Source organism: Manacus candei, unplaced genomic scaffold (assembly GCF_025592945.1).
Source record: "Manacus candei isolate 608988 ecotype Guabito, Panama unplaced genomic scaffold, ASM2559294v1 h1tg000120l, whole genome shotgun sequence".
NCBI classification, from domain to species: Eukaryota; Metazoa; Chordata; class Aves; order Passeriformes; family Pipridae; genus Manacus; species Manacus candei.
This window is the reverse complement of record NW_026138168.1, coordinates 73429-98054: the sequence shown is the minus strand read 5'-3', so window position 1 is coordinate 98054 and position 24626 is coordinate 73429. Positions and strand designations below refer to the sequence as shown.

The following is a 24626-nucleotide window of genomic DNA, read 5'->3' as shown; positions in this document are numbered from 1 at the left end:
TGTTTGACAGAAGCCTGGTGTGCAGAGGAGTGTTTTGGAGGATGGGCTGCCATTCCTGGAGTTCTGTGGCTCTGTTGTTTACAGCTATGAAGCCAGTGACTGTTCCCTTCTCTCAGAAGATATCAGGTAACAGCTCTTACTCAGTTTCTGGGTGTTTTTTTTGGTTTTGTTTTGGGTTTGTTTGTTGTTTTGGTTTTTTTTAGTCCTATTTTTGTTTCCTTTTTGGATTTGGCTCTTGGGAATAGTTTCCCATTTGGTTTCTTTTTTTTATGGGAGATGCCATGGCTTAACCTTCCAGTCCCTCTAAAGCAGAAGCAGTGAAGGCTCTAATGCAGGTCCTTTGCCTTCCACAGTATGGATAATTCCATGAGCTTCAGTGACTTCATGGAGAAGTATGAGCTGTAAGAAATCAAGCACGTGTTACTTCCTAACTGGGGACTTTGTTTGAAGAAAAGATGGTGAATTTGTGATGCAAATACATTATTGTCCCCCTTCTGTTCTAGCACAGCTCATATTGCTGGGGAAAAACTTCTGTACAGAACTTCCAGTCCTGTGAGATGAGTGAAGAACAGGCTTTCAAATGAACATGAGATAAATAAAGAACAGTATACAGTATTTCAAGGGAATATAAACTATTCCATCATCTTTTGCATCTGGCTGTCCTTGAGGCTTGTGTGGCAGGGTTTTGGCAGTGGGGGGGCTGAAGGCCCTGTGCTGCTGAGAGGGAAGAGGTAGAGAACTTGGGAGTTGAGCCAGGGAAGGAGGGAGGGGTGGAGGGAAGGTGTTTTTAAGGTTGAGTTTTATTTCTCATTATCCACCTCTTATTTGATTGATAATAAATTGGTTAATTTTGATGTGTCTGGTTTGCCCGTGATGGTAATTGGGCTCTCCCTGTCCTTCTGTCAACCCACAACCTTAAGTTATTTATAAATAATACACTGTTTGCCATCAGATAAGTTCAGTTCCGAAGTATTTCTTGTAACCTTGTGGACCAGCAGGAATTTCTCCTCCTTATGGTCTTGGTTTTAAATTGGTTTGTGTCCTGCTGGTGTGAAATGAATGGGCTGCGATTCTCTTCATCTTTAGAGATGACTTAAGGTTGGTATTTTAAATCCTGGTAGAAGAACTCATAAATGGGAAGGATCTCTGTTTTTTTTTCTAGGCAGAGTTTATCAGATGGGGCTGCTGTTGGATTTGATATTGAATGGCCACCATCCTACACGAAAGGGAAAATGGCCAAAATCGCTGTAATCCAGATCTGTGTCGCAGAGGACAAGTGTTACTTGTTTCACATCTCTTCCATGGCAGGTACTGTACTTCCTCTCTTACTTAGGACATGAACTGCCCCTTGTTTCTTGTGATTGAGTTTAAACTTAGGCTTGAGCAATGGCTGATAAATCCCACCACATTGGATAGCAAATAGCCGTTGTTTTTCCTCCCCTTTCCCACTTACAATGAAAGGATTTAATCTAAGAGTGATGCTTACATATCAAGGCAATCTTAGCCCCCCTCTGTGCTTGAGAACAGTGTGTTTGGTTCTGAACAGGGTGAGAGAGTCTTACTTGAGGCTTATTTTTCTGCCTGGGTGAGAATATTTTATTCCAGTTTTAAAAATTTAACTCCCTGCTCCTATAATGAGCTTTCTGTTTAGTGCCAAGACAAACAACCAACCTAAGTAGAGCAGGCTGTGGTTTTGGTTTTTACTTTTTTTTTTTTTTAAATTTGGCTTCAACAAAAACCCTCAAAAATGATGGCTCTTGTGCTGTTTGTTCCCAATACCTGCATTTTATGACATCAGTTTTGGGAAAGAACACTGGCTACCTGGTGTGATGCAGCTGTGAGGAGAGAAGGGGGGTGTGCTCAGCGGAGTCTGAATTCATTATGGATGTGAATAAAAGCTTCCAAATAGGGAAAATAGCAATGAGGGAAGGAGACTGCAATTTTATAACCTTTGGTTTAAAATGTTAGATTGAAACTATGCCTGTGAGAGGTTTCTGATTTCCCTGGGGGACTCACGCTGAGGTATAATAGCGGTAATTTTAATGTTGGTGTTCAATCCTTTGTCATTTGGAGCAAATGGGGTGGAAAATTTAATTGCTGGAGGCTATTCCATCAGGAGCACAGGAGAGAGGAAAAAAAAAAAAGGATGTGAGGAGAGGAAGCAGAGGGAAGAAGAGTCATAAAGAGATGAAATGGTTTTGATTCTGGAAGGGGAGATGTTTGCGTGTCGATGCTGTTACAGCAGACGATGGATGGTGTTTCCTCCTGCATCGTTTTCCAAAAATTCCTGTCCTTGCCAGTGGGAGATGCACTTTGAACTGATTGAGGTGTCAGCCATTTTGCAGGAACCACAGCCAATTTAAGCTCATGGCGCCAATACATTTGATCTACAGAAATGTAGATAGTGGCCAAATTAGCCACTGACAACAGAAAGCAGTAAGTCTTAGCCAAAAGAATAATACTTTCTTTTTCAGGAGCAATAGGAGTTCTTGGACTGTGTAGAAAGGACAAAAACACATTTACTTATTGGGAAGATTGTTCATAATTTTCCCTTCTGTAGTTTTTTTTTTTTATTATTATTATTATTATTTCCTTACGGACTTCTCAAAATGTGATTGTAGCCTCTGCTTAGTCTTGAACTTAGACTTTTTGTTTGTTTGTTTGATAGTCACTTTTCTAGGAATGAGGTGGTAGAAATGGGGCACAATTTCTCCACTGGGAAGTGCCCATCCTTGAAGGTTTTAATGATGATTTTCTCAGGTGAAAATCCCTTGTACAGTAAGTCAGGTGCATATTGCAGGCTTTTATTTGGCTGGGTTTTATCTCTTTTGTGGAGGACTTGCCACATTTTATTTTTTTTTATGACTGAGGTGCTTCGGAAATGTATTCTATCTGCATCTTACAGCACCAGGCTACAATGGTTTTGTGGGGTTTTTTTGACTGTTATTTCCCAATTCTTTGGATTACACCTGCAATTTCCCAGTCCACAACACAGCTGACTGTGGCTGTAGCTGCAAATGTGCCTCTACAGTGTCAGTGGCAGCCATGAGAGGGCAGAGAGAGCTGTGGAAAATAATGCAAAAATGAAGTCAGCCAGGCCAAGTGTTTGTTGAAGTACATAAACACATATTGCAGGGCTGAAAAAGGTGAAATTTGAAATCAGAACCAAGGTAGGTGCTAAGTACTATGTTTGTGCAATACTGTGTTTGTAGGTACTAGAATTCCACTTGAGACTAACTCTGAGTATCCAGCTGTGGGGTCCTTAAAGTATGGATTTAAATAAGATGCTCTGAATTTTAAATGGGGAATAAACACAGAGGAGAGGAAAAGGCTGTTATTGTTCAGGGATGAAGTGTCTGTGGCTGTTGCCTCCTGTAAGAAAATGAGATGAGAAAACAGCCTGCTTTAATTCAGTCCTGTAAGCTTGAAAATACCCTTTGATCCAGGATTTCTGTGCCATCAGTTCAGGATAAATCAAAATACAATACTTAGCATCTGAGTACATGCTTGAATATTGTGGGGGTTTTTCCTTGCTGACAAGACTGACTTCTTGGGGCTTGGTGGAGCATCTGGCTGGTGAATTCTGTTTTTCCAGAATGTTGGAGCAGCCCAGTGTTAGCTCTGAGTGTGTCCCCACAGAACCTGTGCTCTTGCTGATTTCCCATCCTTATGGCTTAAACTGTTGCCCAGAAATGGGAAATAGCCAAAATTGGGAAGGAGTGATGTGGGATATAGTAAAATTTCATTTGATTTCATGAACATTCAGTTTTGAGAATTAAAATATCTTCCAGTTAGAGGTTGCCTTTTTTGTTATGTAATTTAACAATCAGAAAGACAGAATGAATAAGGTTGTTTAAGTGTTATTACTTGGTTTGTTTTCAGGTGCAGGATGAATTTGTGTATTTCAAATATTTCCTTGCTTGTGTTCAGATGATCCATCACAACCAGTTGACGTTTTTAGTCATTCCGGAGTTGAGTCACATAAACAGAGGAACTTTGGGGACTTTTCCTTTGAAAGCCCAGGGTTTTGCAGGTGGCCTTTGTGCTCAGATTTTGTCATTTCCATTAGACTTTCTGGCATCTTCCAGTATTTAGTTTCTCATGTTTGGGCTTAATCTATTTTAGGTTTTCCCAAGGGACTCAAAAGGCTGCTCGAAGATGAAACAATTAAAAAGGTTGGCGTAGGAATTGAGGGAGATCAATGGAAGCTGATGAGTGACTTTGAAATCAAACTGAAGAGCTTTGTGGAGCTGGCTGACGTTGCTAATGAGAAAGTAAAACTTAAAACCTTTTTGTTGTGGGAGGGAATCTTGTTATTGTGGTGTACAAAAGGAGGCTTGCTTGTCTCGATAGGAGTTCAATTCCCATAGCAGAAGTGTTCATTGGGATAAAGCAGAGATCTATTGTCTCTTATTTAGGAACAGCTTAAAAACACCTCTCACAGCCTACAGAACTGAGTACTGTCTATCAGTGAGCAAGATCTTAATCAACATTTGTCCCCTTTAAGGTTTGTTCACCTTGAGTATTTACAAGGTATGGCATTTAAATTCAGCCACAACTGCTTTTCCTTTAATTCCTAATGATGGAAATTGCCAGGTTGTGTCCAGTCAGGGTTCTCCTGGCAGTGGTGTCATTGTCCCAGCAATGACTGAACCTTGTAAATAGGGCACAAGAAGGAAGCCTTCCTTGCCATGGCCTGCTGGGTGCTGGAGGGAAGCATCAAGGTCTACTTCCTTGGAGTCCTCCACATGGGAGTGTTTGCCACACAGTCTGGAGCTGTAGAAATATCTTGATTTCCATGATTCTGAAGTTGGTGTCACCTCTGCTCTCATGTGGGCGCAGTTTCTGAACACCTGATGACCTGTTGTTTACAGGTTGTGCTGCATTTGGCACACCCTGAATTTCAGTTCAGTTCCAGAGATCATTTAATGTAGGGAGACCTGTGCTGTCTTTTTAGGCAAGAGAGCAAAAGGTCCATTTCTTTCCAGATCATCCTGCCTTTCTTATTTCCTTTAAATAAATATAAATAAAATGAATATAAATAAATATAAATTTAAAAAATTTCCTTATGTCCCTTTGAAGCTCTTCTCTGTGTATGTGCAAGGCTTTTCCTGACCTGTGCTCTGTCTCTCCACGCACTTCCCATTCCTTCTGTGATGTACCATCAGCATTTGGGGCAGTGTTTTCCGCATGAACCACCTTAAAATTCCAGTTCCCAGTGGACTGGAGATTGTACAAATTCAACTGTTTTGCTCAAGCAATGAAAGGAGCTGCTACTTCTCAAATTTGGAGTTTCCTTGGTCACCCTTATTTTATTTTTTTTTTAATCTCCTCATTCGACTTGGGATAATTTGTTATGAAGATGAGCAGTGTGATCTCAGCAGCTTAAAAGTCTTCTGCTAAAGAGAAAACAAACCAAAAATAAACTTGAAAGTGAAGCTTGAGAGAACAAAGAACGGGGTTATATATAATGGCACAATGCAAGGGGGAGGCTGGGGAAGCCTAAAAAGAACAGTTGGGAGGGTTGTTTTTTTTTTTTATGCCAGATCTAAGAGGATGAGCTGATAATGCTGCACTGCTGCTGTAAGGCTCCATAGTTGTGCATGTTTTCCAAGTTGGAATAACAGCAGGCTGTGCTCCTGAGGGCTGGCTTCCTGGGCTCTGAAGGAAAGCTTCCCAGACTGGCTATGAAGACAATAGTGTGTAGCAGCTCTGATTGACAAGTGATTTCAGGAGCAATTGGGAACAGCAGTGTGCTGGGGTGACCCCTGGAGACTTGGGATGAGCTGCTTCCCAGCACATAGAATAGTGGTTAGTGTGGGCTATAGCCGTGCTCTTCTGCTTTGGGCTCGATTTCAGACTTACAAAAGATGTTAGACTTGACTATTCTTGCATTTTTTTTATTAAATAAATCCCTGGTGTTTGATATTGAGTTTTTCTAATTAGAAAGGCAAATAATTGAAAAGTCCTAGAGGAAAGAGGTGATGCTGTTTAAGTCCAGAGCTTTTATTTTATCAACCTAGAGACTGCTTTGTCTAGGTTTTCCTGTTTCTGATTGTGTGACAGTACTGAGAAGGGTTACTGCTTTGAAAAACTAAATATGTTTTGACTAACCCAGAGCTCTTTGCTTCCAGTGAGGGAGTAAGTACAATTTGCTCTTTCTGGGGATACATTCTGCGAGGTCCAGTTGCTTTCCCTTTTAAACAAATCCTCTCTTTTTGGTTTTTGTTCTCTTTTTTCTTTTTTTTTTTTTTCCCAGCTGAAGTGTAAGGAGACATGGAGTCTGAATGGTTTGGTGAAACACCTTTTTGGGAAGCAGCTGTTGAAGGATAAGTCTGTCCGCTGTAGCAACTGGGAGAAGTTTCCACTCAGTGAGGAGCAGAAGCTGTATGCAGCCACAGATGCCTATGTAGGTACCCCATGGGATCACCATTCCACCTCTGGGAATGAATTCCTTCCCTAGTGTGCTCTTAGCTGCTGCTTTTGCTGCCTTTCTGATAGCTAGGAACGCTCTGAGATCCACTTTGCATGTGGGGGGCCTCAAGGTGGGAATGCCACCAACGGGGTTGCTGTCCCAACTCCTTGTCTGTCTGAAGTGTTTAAAGCTAAATGTTCTTCCAGAGCTTCATAGGATGTTCTTTAGGCTTGGAATGTGCCAGGTAGTGTGGGCACCGAGTGTGCCTGAGGAGTAGTCTGTCCATTTGGAGTCATTTCAAGTTGTCACCACAGGGAAGTGAGTTTTCCTGGAGCCATCAGGGGTATTTTGTGTACGGAGGAAGGCTAAATTCTTGCAGTGTGACTATCCCATGTAGATGTGGCTTGGCTGGGGTTTATTTAAGGACAATAATTTTCACCTTTCTTAGCTGTTTATGAACCAAAATCCTGCTGGATAGATGACGTGAGATGAAATTTGAAAGCTAAACTTAGAAGAAACACAACCTTCTCCGGTGGGTAACGCAAGAGATCCACAGTATGGATTCTCAGGAAGAATTACTTAGTTGCATATGGATTTTTATAGCTCTGTAGAAATCCCTGGCTTTTCGTTATTTGGAAGCAGTGTAGTTTTCCTGTAGTTCTGTGCAGGGTTTTTCCAACATGCTACTGGGTCCTGCCTGCTTCCTGGGAGAAAATCATTCCTTATGGCAGCAAAAAAAAAAATCCCCTAAAGCTTTTATTTCTAGGATTAGATAGAGGGAGGGAATTTGGGTCAGTGGTCTCTTCTTTTCTGGCTCAGGGAAACATTGCATATTTTCTAGGTTAGTTAAATATTCAACCATGGAGGGTTTAGCACCTGAGAAGACCCAAACCAGTAAGGAAAAGAGCTTTTTTTTTTTTTTCCTTTAGTGCCTGGTTTAGCTGTTGTAGCTTTTTCCAGGTGATGCATCTTTCCCACCATGCTCTGTTCACCTGCCCTGCCTTTTGGAGCCTCCCAGGATAACATGAGGGAGTAACTTGTTTCTTTTTCTTCTCTGAGATGCTTTGGTTAACATGTGTAGCCTAATTAGCACATTCCTGGCTTCAGGCTGTATTTTTCCGTTACAACTTATTATTCATATCAAGGGAAATATTAAACACACTGAATCCACCTTGGTAGGTTTGTAGCTCTTTCCTGGAGCACAGCATGAAATCGGAATGAGGTGAGCAGATGGTGGGGCTGGGAGCTTTGTGTGTGCAGCAGACTTGCCAAGATGCCCATTCTGGGATCTATGTAAGAGTATCCTGCTCCAAAGGGGATCCCAAGTCAGGATTTAGCCTTTTGTGCAGCCTTCTGTAACATGTGACCTGGTCCTGATGGATGATGGAGTTGGGGTGGGACAGTGGGCCAACAGTTTGGAATTTACTGTTCACAATGTATTTGTGCAATGGTTTGCTTGACTAATTCCCAGTTTTCTTAGTTTGGTCTCACAGATGCTGTTTCTCTGCTGAGAACTAATTATTTCCTTTCCCTTGTAGGCTGGCTACATAGTTCATGAAAAACTGAAAAATATGAATAACAGTGACCAAAAGCTATTTTGTGTAAGGACAGGTAAGTTATGCATTCAGGCATAAGGAATTTGTTCAATGTGCAATTCCATATTCCATTTCCCAATTAGTTGTTGGGTTTTTTTTAATAATATCAGGGTTGTTTAGCTTCTTGATGGTTGGAGATCACTTCCAGAGGGAGCAGACAGTAAAAACTCTTGTAAGCCCTATGACTGTTTTCAAAATGTAGGATGTAGGAATGCAGTCTGAGGATGCTGTTTGTTTGTGTTTGTCTCTGCTGTACACAGAGATGGGAAGAACTCCTGCTGTCATTCCAGTTTGTTTATGGAAACACTTCAGTGAGTTAATCTCAGTTCTGCTGATTCAGGGACAAGTACGTAATTTAAGAACAAAAAAGGCCACAAAACAAACCATGTTATGGAGTAATGCTTTCCTTGAGGCACATAAATAGGACCCAAATGTTTTAGAGCACCTTAGCATTATTTACTTCATTAGAGAAGTGATTTTAATGTCCTATTTTTTGTTCAGTTACATCTTTCATAAAGGAAGTATGACAGGGATCTTAGGGCTGAAAAGGGGGCTTTTTGTCTTCTGTCAAAGATAGAAGTGACCTTTTTATCCCCTTAATAGGAGCTGCAGTTTTTTTGGCCTTGGTTTAAACAGCATATCTGTGTTAGCAGCTCTTTTCTGGAAGCTGGAGGGAAGCAGGGAAGGATCACTTTGTAGTGATCCTGTTGTGTATCTGTTTTCCCTGAGCATGTGTAATGGAAGAGATGCAGTGCAGTAGCACGTGGAAGCTTGGCCTGATTCCCTGGGTACTCGACTTTTAAGCCCTGAAAAAAGCTGTTTTATCTGCTGTAGATGTTGTAGAAATGTAGTTACTGGAATGGGACTTAATTGCATATAGATGTTAGACCCCAATTATTGTGAAATAACCGATGACATTTCTTACAGATGCCATGTCTGAGGGTGTGAAGGAGCGCTTGACTTCACTGGCTGAAGAGATAACAGACCTGGCTTCTCACATCCCTGCCTCTTCTGGACAACAGGAAAACTTTCAGAGGTCAGTTTTTTGCCAACTTGTCTCTACTTTGCCTCTAAAATCAGGGTGTTCTCTTGATCTCTGAGGTCCCACACAACAAAATACATGTGAGTGAAAAGCCAACTGTTATCTGTGTGTCCTTTTCCAAGAAAACGTTGCCTTTATATGTGGGAATTTATGTTTGCACTGGTCTAATTGCAGTGAGTTTGACACTGAACTTGGCTGAGTTTTTCTTCTTGCTGAAATGCACAGCAAGACCTTTTTTCCTAACTACTCAGGGCTCTTGTGTGACTGCCCACTAGAAATCCAGAGAGTTTATCTAAGCAGGGGAGCCATATCACAGTGCTTCTGGAGGGCCTTCATAGGGGTTTTTCAGTGTGAAGAAATCTTAATTTTCTTCTGACAGAAGTGGAATGTCAGTTCTATATTGAGTGACTGTTTCTGTGTGAAGTTTTGGACAAATTCAGTCTGGAGAGATGGATGACTTCAGAATCCTCTGTTCTGCTTGTAGCTCAGATGAGTGTCAGTAACTGCTTTGCTTTACTTCCCAGGGCTGCAGAAATACTGGCTGAGATATCAGAGAACATAAATGCCTTAAGAAGCACATTGTTGGGTTCAGGTTCCCCTTCTGGACTGGAGAGGAGCTGTGGTGCTGCAACTCCAACAAATTTTGAAGCCAAGTCAGCAAATGTTGAAGCACAAAAAGCTGAATGTGCTAAACAACTTGAAGGTGATTTTAACATCTGCTCTGATGCTACACTGGCTCTCCTCTGGGAGGGAGAAAGTAATGGAGAGGAAGCAGAGAGAGGTAACACTGTGGAAAATAGGGCTGCAGCAACCAGATCTATGGACAAAGAGAGAGATGACTTCATATCACTGGACATCACTGAGCAAGAACTTCAGGTCTTGGAAGATCAGGCTGCAAAAGAGTTGGTCAAGGAAGCTGCACCTGAGGTAATTACTTCCCACAAGATTTAATGAGTTTTTATCCCTGGAAGAATATTCAAGTGTTTTGGAAGAAGGGCTCAGTCTGGGAAGTACCTGTGAAGGTAGTCAAGCATAAAGCTGCCCTTCAGTCATGTGTTTGGAAGGAGTGGTACCAAATATAGGAGGTCTAGGTGGTCTCATTAGTTCTCCTCTTTCACTTCTTAGAATGTTACCAAAGAATTCCTTGCAGTATGGGGACAAATTCTGCACTAGAGCATCTTCAGCTTGGTCATGAGTAAAAAGCAGCTCTGTTTCTAAGGGATCTGTAAACTAATAGTCCTTCTAGTGACTGAGTGTGGATTGATGCCTCCTCGATCAGATTAATATTTTCTTATGTTCCAAGTGTGTCACACATGTGGTGGTACTGCTGGTTTTTTGTCTTACTACAAATATTTTGGTTTTAGTGGACAAGCTTCAGAGCTGAATGTTGAGCTTAAGTGCTTCTGGTAAGAAGCAAAAGCATACAGAGAAGTGGTTTATAATATGTACAGAAGTTTAGAAGCTTGTGGGTAAAACAGAAATAACTTTGGTACTAATAAGAAAACTGTGTGGGTTTTTATATTGTTTTGGTTGTTTTTTAGGAGGAATATTCCACAGATAACGAACAAAATGTTTCCTGTATCATTGAAAGTGATGAAGAACTGGAAATGGAGATGTTAAAAGTGAGTGCCTCAGGGTTTATCTTTCAATTTTTTTTTTTATAGTGATGATGCTCTGGGATCACAGTGAACTGGAGCATAGTTGAGGGGAGGGAATATGAAGTAAAACAGTGTTGCTTACAGAAGGTGGACGGAAGATAAAGGTGTGGATACCTAAAGAATTCAGTTTTGTGGTGTTAGACTTCAATATCTCTTGCATCCTGTTGCATCATTACTATGCCAACTTGGACTGGATCCCCACACTAGATTTAAGTTATAACTAGTTTAGAAGTTAAATGTCCAAATATCATATTACCTCAGATACCTCATTTTACCTACCCATTCATGCTCCAAAATAACTTTTTTGTCCAAATTTCTCAGTCTTTAGATGATGTAGATGATTCTAAAGGAGTTGTACCTGAAAGAGGGTCCACTAAAGCCAGGAAAACTCCTGACACAGAAGTGAATGTAGCACCAGATGGTGATGAAGAGGAAGGCATTGAGGAAGAAGAGGAGGAACATTTTGGTAGTTCTTTTTTTAATTTCAATGCATGATTAAACAAACTGACTGTCTGTAGAAGCAGCTGTGGAAGCACAGCAACATGTGGTTTCTTAAAACAGAAAGAAAAAACTCACCTGGACTTGTAAGGGAGAACTTGGATTGTGTAAAGATAAAAATGTAAAGATGGCACCTCCCATATCTACCTTTGTTTTGTTCTCCTGTTGCTGCTTCATGGCAGAATCCTTAGGAAATTCTGCCTTGGAGGGTGATCTGGAACTAATGCTCTGGGGCTCTCCCTGTGGAGACAAATCTAATGGGGAAAAGAGGCTGAAATGTGAGGAGAAATACACCTCGATTTGTTTGGATTAACCTGTTCCAAATGAAGCAGTAATGCATTACAGTCCTATTGCTATATCTCATTAATCAAGCCATATGTTCTCCTTCTCCTGTGGGGTCTCTGAGGAGCCTTCTTGCTTTTTTTAATCCTTCATTCTAGCTGGTAAATATCTTGAGTTTGTCTCTCTTCACTGGAATTGCCCAAATTCTAAGCCCTGGGCATCACTAACAGGCTGTTAGTGACTGTTAACATCACAAGCAGACTGCTGTTTGTCAAGAGAGTGCTTCATCTTTTTAAAATTTAATCTCAGATGAGTTGGTTTTTCTTCTCTCCCTCTAAAGATCCGCTGCTGCCAGAACCTGGTGAAAGCCACATCACGTGTCTGAAGACCTATTTTGGGCATTCTTCATTTAAACTGTGAGTGTATTTTCTGTTAAAATGGACACTGATTTTTTTTCTTTCCCTTTTTTCAATCTGGATGTTGTTTTTATTAATCCTTAAACAAACCCACTAACAAATCAAGGGTCCTGTTTACAATCTCCTTGTTGAAGGTAACTGATCCACAAACACTGTGGAAACTACAGTTATTATTTGTGATCTCCTCTGAATGTCTGCATCAAATGCTGTTTGCCTTAGTCCTGTTGGAGATCCTTGGACACTCCTGGGCCCACCTGCAGTAGTCTGAGTGGCTGCACTATGCAAAGACAACACTCTAAGGCAGCCTCAAGGCTTTCTATAACCTACAATTCAACAGAATATGCAGTTTCATACCATTCACTTGTTCTGTGTGGTGGCACAAATCCAAGTATTCCCCTTTTGTTTAATTTAAAGGGTCCAGTGGAAAGTCATCAATTCTCTTTTAGAAGACAGAAGAGATAATCTTGTTGTCATGGCAACTGGTAAGTTACCTTTACACCCTAAGAAACAGCAAAAAAAAATTATTCCCTTTTTGGGGGGACTAGCAGAACAAACATGTTGTCTAGGGCTGACAAGGTTTTGGGATTGTCTGGTTTAGTGTGTAGGACACATGATGTCTCACTTCTGCCCCTTTTTCTTTCAGGCTATGGAAAAAGCTTGTGCTACCAGTTCCCTCCTGTTTATACTGGACGTACAGGAGTTGTCATCTGTCCTCTCATCTCCCTGATGGAGGACCAGGTGCTGCAGTTGACGTAAGTAGTGTGGTGGTAACAAGCTGCTGCTGCTGCATTGCCCGTGGAAACACAGATCCTGCCTGTGGCATTCCTTGGGGCTTCAAGTGGAAGCTGTTGTGTGTCAGCTGTAGAGCATATGTTTCTCCAGGAACACACACTGGCTGTGTAGACAGTCTCAAATCCCTGGGTTTGCCAGGTAGGTGAACCATAGGCTGAATTTGCAAAGGATCTTTGTGGGGTTTCTGAAGGAACACACAAAGTATTTCTGGGTTCGTGGGCCTTTTTTTGCCCAGACTGAAGTGACAGAGGAGCTTCACGGGCTGTTTCAGCCTGTGGGAGTTCTATCAGAGTTGGGCAGGGCTTCCTTTGGATCTGAGACATGACATCTGAGTAGCTGGAAGCTGCAGGCAATTCAGATCCAAGTTATAGCACAGGCTTTCAAGAGGGACAGTGCAGTAGGTCTCCTAAAAGTTGGCCTCTTCACTTAAAAGATCTGAGGGGGGAAACTTTGTGGGTGACACCAAATTGCTTTCACATGAGCAGTCACAGGTATTGTCAAGATAATTTTGTTTGATTATTTTTTTTTTTTTAAATACCTGATAATGCTTTCTGCACACACACTTGCTTCCTATTGTAAGAACTGTTCACTTCTGACACTTGTTCATTGAAGCTGTGGGAATCACGCTGAGTTATCTAGTTCATTCTTGCCTGGTCCAACTTGGGGAAAAAGGGGGCTTTTGTGAAAGGGGGAATATGAAGATGTTTTGAAGTGAGAAACATCAATTATGTGTGGCATTTTCATGACTGTGTGCAGGTGAATGGCTGGACAGCCTCAGCTCCTTGACTGGGTATTACTCAGCAGGGTGTCTGTGTATTCAGCTGCTGCTTTGACTTTTCCACTGTTTTCCTCAGTGGAGAGGGTTTATTCACTGCATTCCCAGTGGGTCATTCATTTTGAAGGCTCAGGAGACTGAATTTCTACAGTCTGCTGCCACTCAGTAATTTGTCTGTCAGTCTGGCTGCTCAGCAGCTGTGAAGACCAAGAGATGTAGGAAAACTCGGTGATTTATTGCATGAAGAGCTAAAATAGAAATTGGTTGAGCTGGTTATTATGGAGTTTGTCATTAAAAAGCAACCACCTGATGGAAAATTAGCAGATGCAGCATGAGTAGCTCACAAAAGATAGAATGTCAAGGCAAAAAAATGGTGAGCTAACATGCTAATATCCAAGTATGATGGACTGCATAAGAGAATAGTTAAAGAAAATACATTTAGCAAATTCTTTTAGATGTTTTATTAGTGAACTTGTCTCCTGTGCAAGGAAAATGGTTTTCCTTTCTCCAATTCCTAATTGTACTCATCTGATGTGTCTCTTGTGGAGAGAACTGAAAGGGAAGTGGAAGAGGATTTGGGTGGCAGGAGTAGCCATGGACCACTCTTGCTTTTTTGAAAGGATTTTCCCCACAAAGATCCTTGAAGAAAATAGTCTCTGACCTCACAGCTTGAACTTCCTTTAGAAATGCTGGCACAGGCTGGAAGCTAAAACTTGGAGAGTAGATGTGTTCATGACTGTGCTTTTTTTATTTCTGCAGAATGTCAGGGATTCCAGCTTGTTTCCTTGGTTCAGCTCAGTCAAAACAGGTCAAGGAAGCCATCAGAGGGTGAGTCTTAGCCAAGCTTTCTGGGACTGTGGGTGTGACTCTTCTGGAATGCTTTCTATGGTCTTCACTGAGTTCCTCTTGTTCCCTGTCAGAAATCTGGTCTTGTTCTCATTTCCCTTTTCAAGACAATCATGACTTTGTTGAATTTACTTGTCTGGGGTTTTCTCTCCTTTGACAGTGTATTTTTGGTCTTTCAGAGGTCAGTACAGTGTCATATACATGACTCCAGAGTTTTGTTCTGGGAACTTACAGTTACTTCAGGATCTTGACAAAACTGTTGGTAAGTTGAGGATAAGGCTGTGGGTGAGTTGCCAGGCTGATTAAATTAATACTTTTGTTTAAAAATTTTGAATATCTGAAGATTTTTCACTAGTTCCTTGGTGAGGGTAGTGTAGTGACTGTAAATAAATGGTGTCATGAGATCCTGTCATTGATAAAAAAATGTGAGTAGTGTCTTTAGCATGATCGTGGCCTGGGAATGTTGGGCAATTATTTGGGAACAGAGGTGCTAAAGCACTGATTGTTGAATCACAGGAATTGAAATGCATAACACTAAATATTTTAGCCTTTTAGTATTTCTATTTCTTTGGTCTTCAGCTGAATGTAACAATGAAGTGGTGTTTTCAAATGCAGTAATGCATCTTAAAAATGCTCTTTTTAGCAAAGGTGATGCAGCTGGTGGACAGGTCATTGAGTAAAATCAAGGCATGTAAACTCCAGGAGTTGTTTTAGCAAGGAACTGATTTTCTAGTGCTGTCAGCAGTTCACATGTCTGTGCTGTGGTTTTGTGCCCACCAGGTATCACCCTCATAGCTGTGGATGAAGCTCACTGCGTCTCCGAGTGGGGCCACGACTTCAGAAACTCCTTCAGAACTTTAGGCTCACTAAAGAAGGTTCTGCCACTGGTGAGGTTTGGATGTGTTGGGTTTCCAATAAAAGAGAAGGATTTTGTGTGATAGTTTGGAAATAGCAGGTTCTTTTACCTTGTCCTTTGGGTGTACTGACCATGCTGGCTTGGAGTTTGAGCAGTCCCTGTCAGTGACTGGGCTTTGTGGTTTCTTTTCCAAATGCTTAAATGAAGGATATTCTGAAATTGGGCTGCCAGAAACTTCTGAAATGTAAACTGCTTTGGATCCCTATGCTGTGGAACATGATGACATGATGTTCCTAAGCTTCTGATTTAACATTGAGTGATTTTTTTTTTTTATCTTTTTTTTTCCTGACTGAGTGAATTGTAGGAACATGCAACTCATTTCTAGACACTCCTCAAGCATTTATTGCATGAGCTTAAAAATTTAGACCTGAACTTTACATGCTCTTATTGGAAGCTTCATCCTATGTTCCCTAAATTTAGCTAATCACATCAGAAAATTACTGTGGACTCATGGAAGATACACACTTTCAGAATTCAACTTGATGTTTTAGGAGTTCTGTCCCTGTCTGCTGTCCTGGAACTTTGATCCTAAATGCTCAGGAAGCTGAATATGAACTACATTTGTCAAATAACTGACCTGATCCAGTGATCATAAACTCATTCAACTGCCTGTTTACATTCTGTATCAGTTTCCTATTGAGTTTTTTGGTTAAAAAAAGAAATTAATGAAAGGTCATGGATATTTTTCTACTTCTCATTGCAGGTTCCCATTGTTGCTTTAACTGCAACTGCAAGCCCCTCAATTAGAGAGGACATAGTGAAATGCCTGAACCTGAGGAATCCCCAGGTTACCTGTACTAGTTTTGACAGACCTAACCTGTACTTGGAAGTTGGACAACAAAGTGGAGATATCTGTAAGGATTTGAAACAGTTCCTAACTAGGAAAGGAAGGTAAGCCTGGTTTTGTTGATCCCTCAGACTTCTTGCAGGTGGATGACTTCCTCTGTTCAGTCTCTTTACATGTTGTTATTATTTTAAGTGGTTCTGTGTATGAGTTTGAAGGCCCCACTATCATCTACTGCCCTACAAGAAAGGCCACTGAGCAAGTAGTGTCTGAACTGAATAAACTCAACGTGGCCTGTGGTACCTACCACGCTGGAATGGGGAACAAACAGAGGAGAGACACCCACCACCAGTTCATGAGGGATGAAATTCAGGTATGGAGGAAACAAAATCCACTTGGTCCTATTTATAACTGCAGAGTTTCTGGTGGTAGAAAGAATTTTGGACCATCAGTATGTGTTACAGGTTTCTTCTGTCTCCAATTCTGGGCAAAGAAATTGCTGGTCTCTGCTGACAGTAATAAGATTCCTGGCTTATCTTGGCGATTTCTGTAGTAATTCCCTTAAAAAATGCATGACATTTAAGGAAAGTAGTGGTGGCTGGACCAACATGATCACAATTTGTGAGCTGCTTTTTTCCTAGGCAGCAGTGCTATCCTGGGACTTGTGTTCCTTCTCGCAATACCTTTGAGAACAGCTACTTGAAAACATTCCTGCATTTCCCTCAGCACATCATTCCTGTCATGTTTATAATCCTGTGGCTGTGCTCTGGCCAAAATCAGACTTAAGGTAGCCACGTGTGAGTCTGAAGCTGTTGTAATTTTAAGCTGGATTTTGAGTCTGTACCAACAAGTTGTCACCAAGAGTGTGAACATTAATCCAGGCTTATTCTTTGTGCTCCCTTGAAAACACTCAGCATGTGGCCTCTTGTTTTGTAGTGTGTTGTGGCTACAGTGGCATTTGGAATGGGCATCAATAAAGCCGATATCCGGTTGGTTATTCATTACGGTGCCCCGAAGGAAATGGAATCCTATTACCAGGAAATCGGGAGAGCTGGCCGGGATGGGCTTCCTGCTTCCTGCCACGTCTTGTGGGCTGCAACAGACTTGGCTTGTAACAGGTAAAGGACTGGGAACAACTGATTTGACACAACCAGAACAGTTTTTGATGCCCTGTGGTGCAGGGTGCTAGCTCAGGTTTGGCTCGAGCAGCAGCTCAGGGCAGGGCCAGAAAGAGCACTCCGTATTCCCATCAAGTAGTCCCGTGTTATTTTCTCAGTTGGATGCTTCCAGTGATTACTGTGAAGGATATTAAGTGAGGCAACAGGTAGATATGTCCTAACGTGCCACCTGCGAGGCTCTTAAAAGAAGAGTGATGATATCCCAGTGTATTTTGCAATCAGGCAGTGGAGCTGATGACAAATTGCCAGAGACTAGACAACTAGGGAGTGAGAGAAGCAGCTCTCAGTGCCCTCTGCTCTTTTCTCCCTCCTTGGTGCATTTTTGGCATGGATCTCTGAAGTTCAGTAGCCTGTGAGGTTGGAAGGAGTTCCAATATTCTGATGGAATAATATTTAGAAGAATGTGGGGAAAAGTGCTCTTTTTCTGAGTATGCCCTGTGCTCTCAGGATCAAGGCTGTGGAGAAGCAGGCAGGCAGCTTGGGGCTGGGTTTTGTAGGATATATTTTCTAGCTGTTCCCTCTGAATGCCTGGCACATTTCTTTTCTGGTGTGAGATGGGAATAGTGGTGAGTGTTTAAGGCTCTTCACTTTCCCCCTTGGCTGACAGACGCCTCATAAACGAGATCCACAATGAGAAGTTCCGGTTGTACAAACTGAAGATGTTGGCAAAAATGGAGAAGTACCTTGTGTCCAACAGCTGCAGGAGGAAGTGAGTACTAGAACCTGCTTTTATGTTTTGTCACTTGAGGCAGCTCTGATAAGAGCTACTGACTTGGTCACAGCTGGAGGTTGTAACCAGAAGGCATCCTACACTGAGTCTGTTCTACAAGCACAGAACATTCTATTTTATATTAATGAGCAGTATCAAAAATACAACCTTCAGCACATTTGTACACATATATCAAGTGTTTCCTTATTTACTTTAAAAAACCCAAACCTTTTCTTCAGAGGAATCAAAGCTAAATAATTGGTTCCCTAGTGAATTAATTAATGATGCTGATTTCAACTCAGTTTTCTGCAATAAATTTCATGTGTAAATTCTTGGTCTTTCATTGAATTCCATCCATTCCCTTGGGTAGAATCATCCTGTCTCATTTTGAAGACAAACAGCTCCGAAAGGTCTCCTCTGGCATCATGGGCACAGAAGAATGCTGTGATAATTGCAGGTCCAGGTAAGCTTTCTTCCCTGAAGACTGATACTGGAGGTTATGTTCTCTCAGACTGACTTAGAAGGCAAATTATCTAAAATAATTGGCTTTTATGCATCTGATCTTGCAGATGTTCAGCCTGAGGTATATTTTGGAACAACTCTCTAACCTTTTTCTAATGAGTTGAGCAAGCCATAAGCTCTAAGTTAAGCTGTGGGGAAAGCCTGGAATAGAGCATGGTCACAGTTCCTATAAGGGTTTAAGCAACACTCTGAAACTGTGAATACACTTTTATTAATCAGTTTAAGCCCTGTTGGGTAATTAATCCCAAAAGAAAACACTTGCAAATGGTGTGGGCTAAATTGCCCCAGTGTCCAGGGAGCTGTGTTCCTGTTACAGCATGTGCTGACGTGTTCTTTTAGCCTTGATAATAATCTCATGCATGTGCTGAAGGGAATTCAGGGGGTCAGTAGTCAGAGGCATGAGCAGAAACACCCTTCTCAGTTTGTTCTGTAGTTACAATAAAGCTTTCCCTGAAGTTATAATAAAGGATTCCTTGTTCTTGCTGGTAACCTGGTGCTTTCTGATCCAAGACAAGACATTATGCTGAGTTGTTTTCTGGAAAATGGTGATCAATTCAGCTGCACTTGAGTATGTCAGGAATTAAGAAGTCTTTGCTCAGCCTCTGCAATACCTAAAGGAGAGTTTAAGAGATCATCATTTCAATCTTTGCAGTCATGTTGCTGTGCCAGTAAAGAGCCAGATGGTGAATTTGTATTGCAGAACTGAAATCCCTTGGAATAGATAATTTTCCTTTTTCTCCTTGGGAGTGATGTGTGCCAGTAACTTTTCAATGGGTTCTTCCAGTCAGTAATAAATGCATTGGTTTTTTTTCCTTTGTTTTCTCAAAGAAACAGACAAAAACCTACTGGCTATTAGGTGCAATTAAAGGCATGTTGTACATGCCTAAACCAGCCAAAATATTTAAATAGTCAATTCAGAAGATTGCTGGGGCAATGTTCTGTAACAGCAGGTACAGGGAAGAACTGCTTATTTTTGGCTTGGACAGCTGTGTGAGACACTGGAAGCTACACTGACATAAATAATTAAACATGTCTTAAGTGTAGAGTACTAGGACCGAAAATGTGAGACTTAAATCAATCACCTGTGGTTATTTCCTGTAGCTACCAATAATATTTGGAACAAGGGAACGGGGACTTGATTTGCCTGTATTAAACTTGGTTTTCTTTGTTGCCTCCAGAGGCTCCTGTCTTGCAGCCCCCAGTGACTCCGAGGGTGGCTTGCAGGATTTTGGGAAGCAAGCTCATCAGCTGCTGTCTGCAGTGGTCGCCCTGGAAGAGAAGTTTGGGACTAAAAGGCCCATTCTGCTTCTCCGAGGGTCTGTAAGTGATAGTTGAACTCCTTGGATGTGTTCTGAGAGTGGAGGGGGCTGTTCCAGCGTCCCTCTCGATTGATATACCAAACAACACATGGGTTTACATCCATGTGCCTGTGTATATACCCTGTTTCTTGGAGAGATAGATATTTGTGTATATAGAGAGAGTTTTAACTATCAGCAGTGAAGCTGCTCAGCACCACTTCCCTTACAACAAACAAGCTGATTGTCCTTAAAGTTTGTTATAAAAATACACTGCTTTGGTTATCTTGAAAGGAACAGCCTTTTCAGGACGAAGAATAAACATCCTAACAGCTTAAAAATAGCTGGTTTATGTTTGAATAAAGCAAATGAGTGCTTTCACTGTGGCTTTGTGCTGCTGGCTGACTCGGAGCAGTGAGGTTAGAAGTAGGATACTAGAATGAAAGTAAAGGATAACTTGTTTGAAATACGAAGTAAGAGGCTCACTGGAAATAAAATCACAATAAGAGCAGAATCACTTTTTATGTTTACAAACTGAGGAGAGAAAGAAAGACCTGTAGTACTTGATAAAACTGGGTGAATTATGTCTATTTTTAACCTTTTAATAAGACATTAAAGTTGCTTGTTGACACACAAACATGTTGGGATAGAAATATTCTGTAACAGGTTTCGGTGAATGACCATTTATGAGATCACTGGAGTAAGTGAAGCTTATGCCATATTTGCACTGCAGATCCAGAATAACCTTTTACTGCCTACAAGAATAGCCTTTTCTGGGCTGAAATAGTAGTTGGGCTCTGAGTTCAGGGGCATAAAAACCCATCAGACAGAAGCTAATCAGCTTTTTTGGAGCCTGAACCGTTGGTAAGAGGAGTAGATCAGCCATGTTTTAAAACAAATGAAAAACACTGCAGTGAAGGCTGGAGGAGGAGGAGGAGGAGTAGAGCTAACACGTGTAATGAACTTGCTTCCGACTTAGTATCTGTGTCCTGGGATTTAAACAGGACTTGTGAACTTATTTTTACTGTTGTAGGCTCTTCTAAATCAAAAAACTGAGTGGGTAACAGCTTCTGTTTGAACTGATGCAATGTTAGGTTGACCTCAAGTGGTTGAATACAAACTGCACTGGGTGACTTGATTTCTTTGCTGTGGATGGCTGGGTCATTCCTGTGACCTCCTCCTATATGAAGGGAGATGTTTTAATAGTTCTGTGATGTAAGTGTAGGTTGGTGTGGGGTTTTAATGCAAAAGAAAATCGTGATCTATCTTGTCAGAAAGTGCAGGAGCGGATTAGATTAGAGGAAGCTCCTCCCTTTCCAGGGTTTTCGGTTGGGGGTTGTATTTAAAATTTGATTCCACAAGGACTGGACTAATGTGATTCCTTCAAAAATTTCAGAACTCCCAGCACTTGCCAGACCGGTTCCGAAGGCACCCCCTCTTTGGCAGTGGGAAAGAATGGCCAGAGAACTGGTGGAAACTGCTCTGCCAGCAGCTTATCATGGAAGGATTCCTCAAAGAAGTCTCAGGGCATAACAAGTTTGCAACTATTTGTGTGCTCACCCAGAAGGTACTTCTGGGTGTGAAACGACCCTTTGAGAGCTTCCCTGAGCTCTCAAATCCATGGCTAAGCCATACAGTTTTTCTTACAGGGTAGAAACTGGCTGTCAAAAGCTGGATCTGCTTCAAATCCAAGTCTTCTGTTACAGTCCAGTGAAGACTTGAATCTGCAGAGGCCTTCTAGAAGGTAATTATGGCAGCTGATCACTTCTTCACTAACATCAGCTCTGTCTCTGAAACCTGCTTTTGGAGGTGGTGGGGTTGGACAGGAGAGCACATGAAATTTTAGTTTTGCTTTTGCTTCTGGTTAAATTGAATAAAGAGTGCTGGCTTGGTCTTTCACAAAAACAGAAAGAATAATGAACTGGGGACTGCTGAGGCTTTGCTGCAACAGGAAATAATATTAGAACAAAACTCTTCAGTTCTGGCTGTAGGAGCCTGTTCTGGTACCTACACAGAGTTGCTAATAAAGGTGATGATAAAGTACCAGTTTTCTTTTGCCTTCTAGTACACTTGTGACTCTTTGAGCTCTGTCTTCTAGAATTAAAAAAATAGCTTATTATTTCACCAGTAAGCAATGCTGAAAGCTGTGTGCTTAGTGCAAACCAAAAAATTGGTACTAACTGGTTTCTCTGCTAATAGGATCTTTAAAATCAAAACTCTTTCAAGGGTTGTCATGAAAATTCCGTTTGTCACAAACAACTTGAAATTGGTTTGCTTAGCGAAATGTTAATTTTTTTTTTATTAAGGGCAGTGTGACTGTACAAATGATTTGGTCTGATTTGATGAAGATGTAATTAATTTTATTCCAGCAGTAGACCTTTGCCTGTCCTCTCTGCGCAGCGCTCCCCAGGCACCAAAGGAACAGCACAGTCACCAGTCAAGCAGGTTTGTACCAGTACAACCCTCCTGCACTGTGATCCATCCTTGCTCATTTAAAAAAAAAACCCTTAAAATTAATATTTTGCTGCTAACAGCAACCTCAGTGAAAAGATGGTCAAGCAGCATTTGTCTTGTTCTTCTGGTTTTTTTTATAGATGTCCTTATATGAGATGTTTTCATATGAGAAAAAAGGTAAAACTCCTCCAAGAAGCAGTAACGCGCTTAACAGGTACAGTATTTGAAACTGAAACAGAATTCCCTAGCTCTGACTGTGTTAATAATAGGGATACTGCTTGTAGAGTGATCCTTAAAATGAGCATTCTCTTATGAAATGGCTGTGAAAATGTTTAATGCATTAAAAAAAAAAAAAGGCAAGTGCCTAAATCTCTCATTGTATTTCAAAACCTTGAGCTATTACAACATTTAACAGTTAAGATCACTTGAGGGCTTTGCCTTTCTACTGGTCTGGAGAAGACTACGACTAAGTTGAGGCTCCCTCAGGTCAAAAGAAATCTAATAACCTTTTGCAAAAAGCAGACCAAGTAATTTGTTTTCCTGGCTCATGTGCTGCTTCAGATTAAATGCCCCTTGTATTTCTGAGTGGATTCCTCCTTCAGGCCACTATTCTGATGCTGGCAGATGACAGGAAAAGAGGCTGTGTCACTTAAATGAATAATTGCCACTGCAACCATGGGAAGATGAATTATTTTAGGGACAGCTAAAATCCAAATCAAGGGTTATTTTGTGCTGTGCTTAGGAAAGGATGCTCTTAGTCCAGCGTGTCTGCTAACAGATATAGCAGTATAATCATGGCAGGCTAATTAAGGGCAAACGTTCCTGAGTCTGGGAGCTGTGCTAATTCCACTTGGAGCACAGCAGCTGTGTCCCTGTCACTGATGGTTTTCAGGTTATTAGTGCTTTTTGCCAGGATTAATGTTCTCCATGGGGAAAAATGTGAGGTGGGATGGCATCGGAATCGTGTCGTGAGTGGACAAGTGCTTTTCGGAGCTTGTGTTTGTTGAAGTGTGTGAATGAACTGATCTAATGCAAAACTTGCTTCCCACTTCTGTCTTTTTGTTAGTATTTCAGGGCGTTCACCACTGAAATCTCCTTTGAAACCCCAAGAACCAGCTGTTTCATCTCGAGAAAAAGAACTAGAGGTAAGGGTTTTCTTTGGGGGGATAGGGAGGATATCTCTGAATTGCAGTCAAAACTGCAAACCACAGTTGTCCTGTGTTGGAGCAGCTGGCTTGGACAGCTCTTAAAAATGAGTTGTTTTGAATAAAAGTCCTAGAAGAGGAATTTAAATAGCTTAGGACGGGTTAAAGGATTGCAGGGGGTTTTGTGTATTAATGGAAAGATCAGGGAAGTGGATAGCCTTTCCTCTTGTATTAATTACACCTATGAGTGATGTAGAGCTGCTTCATGAGAATTTGGCTCCCTTCTTCCCAGACTGCTCTGTATGGCAAGCTGCTGACTGCCAGACAGAAGGTAGCTAATGAGAAGGAAATTCCTCCAGCTGTCCTGGCAACCAATAAAGTCCTGGTGGAGATGGCCCGGATAAGGTAAAGCCAGCATGGAGATATGTTGTACAAATTGGGGAGGCTGCAAGCCAAGTCACAAATCCCCTTTCTGCTTCTCTTGGGAGAAGGGGTAAAGCATCCAAAGTGTCTCCCCCAGCTACTGAAAGGCATTGGACAACAGTATTTTGGGAATGTGTACATTGTTAATGCATGGAAGAGCTGGGGGCTTATGTGGGAGGTAGAGACAAATAAACATGTTTTGTGGTAAATTGGTTCTCCAAAGTATTAAGCAGCAAACTTGAAGCTTTGACTGTGGTCAAGCTTTATGATTTAGAAGTGCTAACAGTGAACTTGATTAGTTGCAGACATAAGGTTACAGTAATAATACTCTCAAGTTTTTATTAAGAGATCTGTGCTCCAAGTGTGTCCTTCACAGACACTTGATGTTTCCAAGTGTTGGCATAGCACATTCCCGTGGCTTTTTATTCTTCATCCCAAACCAGGCCTACAAGTGTTGAGAACGTGAAGAAAATTGATGGTGTGTCTGAAGCCAAGTCCACCATGTTGATCCCTCTCCTGGCTGAAATTAAGGACTTCTGCCAAGTAAATGACTTACAGGTATGACATACTTGAGGTATCTACTGCTTTGGCAAGAGCCTTGTTGTATTTTGGTCTGCAGCGATGGGACTCCATCGAGTCATCTTTCTGCTTCACAAAAAAAGCATTATGATCTAGGAATGGGAACCAAAAGCATTCCTGGTTTTACGGTTGTTTTCAGTAAATCTGTGTTGAGAAAAAGTTTAGCTCACATAGACGAGTTTCCCATGCTAAGCAACAGACTTGAATGCCACAGTTTGTTCTGATGGAGTAGTTTCACATGGAATGAGCAATACCTAAGAAGATGTGTTGACCTGGACACTATTTCTTTTTTTAATGCCTAG

At 41.4% G+C, this 24626-nt stretch overlaps 1 protein-coding gene across 1 annotated transcript in view; it reads left to right on the top strand.

Annotated features, from left to right (window-relative positions):
- The window catches only part of WRN (WRN RecQ like helicase), a 31007-nt gene that overhangs the window by 2058 nt on the left and 4323 nt on the right, over positions 1-24626 (top strand). The window contains exons 3-30 of the mRNA XM_051770589.1: positions 11-126; positions 1163-1308; positions 4126-4274; positions 6260-6409; positions 7954-8026; positions 8938-9046; positions 9577-9979; positions 10594-10674; positions 11032-11176; positions 11831-11906; positions 12321-12388; positions 12550-12658; positions 14233-14301; positions 14499-14581; positions 15100-15206; positions 15939-16126; positions 16215-16392; positions 16956-17137; positions 17805-17906; positions 18277-18369; positions 19607-19748; positions 21120-21290; positions 21373-21467; positions 22093-22168; positions 22318-22391; positions 23244-23322; positions 23615-23727; positions 24189-24303. Of these exons, the coding sequence (XP_051626549.1) occupies positions 11-126; positions 1163-1308; positions 4126-4274; positions 6260-6409; positions 7954-8026; positions 8938-9046; positions 9577-9979; positions 10594-10674; positions 11032-11176; positions 11831-11906; positions 12321-12388; positions 12550-12658; positions 14233-14301; positions 14499-14581; positions 15100-15206; positions 15939-16126; positions 16215-16392; positions 16956-17137; positions 17805-17906; positions 18277-18369; positions 19607-19748; positions 21120-21290; positions 21373-21467; positions 22093-22168; positions 22318-22391; positions 23244-23322; positions 23615-23727; positions 24189-24303 (3492 nt within the window). The remainder of the gene's footprint in view (positions 1-10; positions 127-1162; positions 1309-4125; positions 4275-6259; positions 6410-7953; positions 8027-8937; positions 9047-9576; positions 9980-10593; positions 10675-11031; positions 11177-11830; positions 11907-12320; positions 12389-12549; positions 12659-14232; positions 14302-14498; positions 14582-15099; positions 15207-15938; positions 16127-16214; positions 16393-16955; positions 17138-17804; positions 17907-18276; positions 18370-19606; positions 19749-21119; positions 21291-21372; positions 21468-22092; positions 22169-22317; positions 22392-23243; positions 23323-23614; positions 23728-24188; positions 24304-24626) is intronic.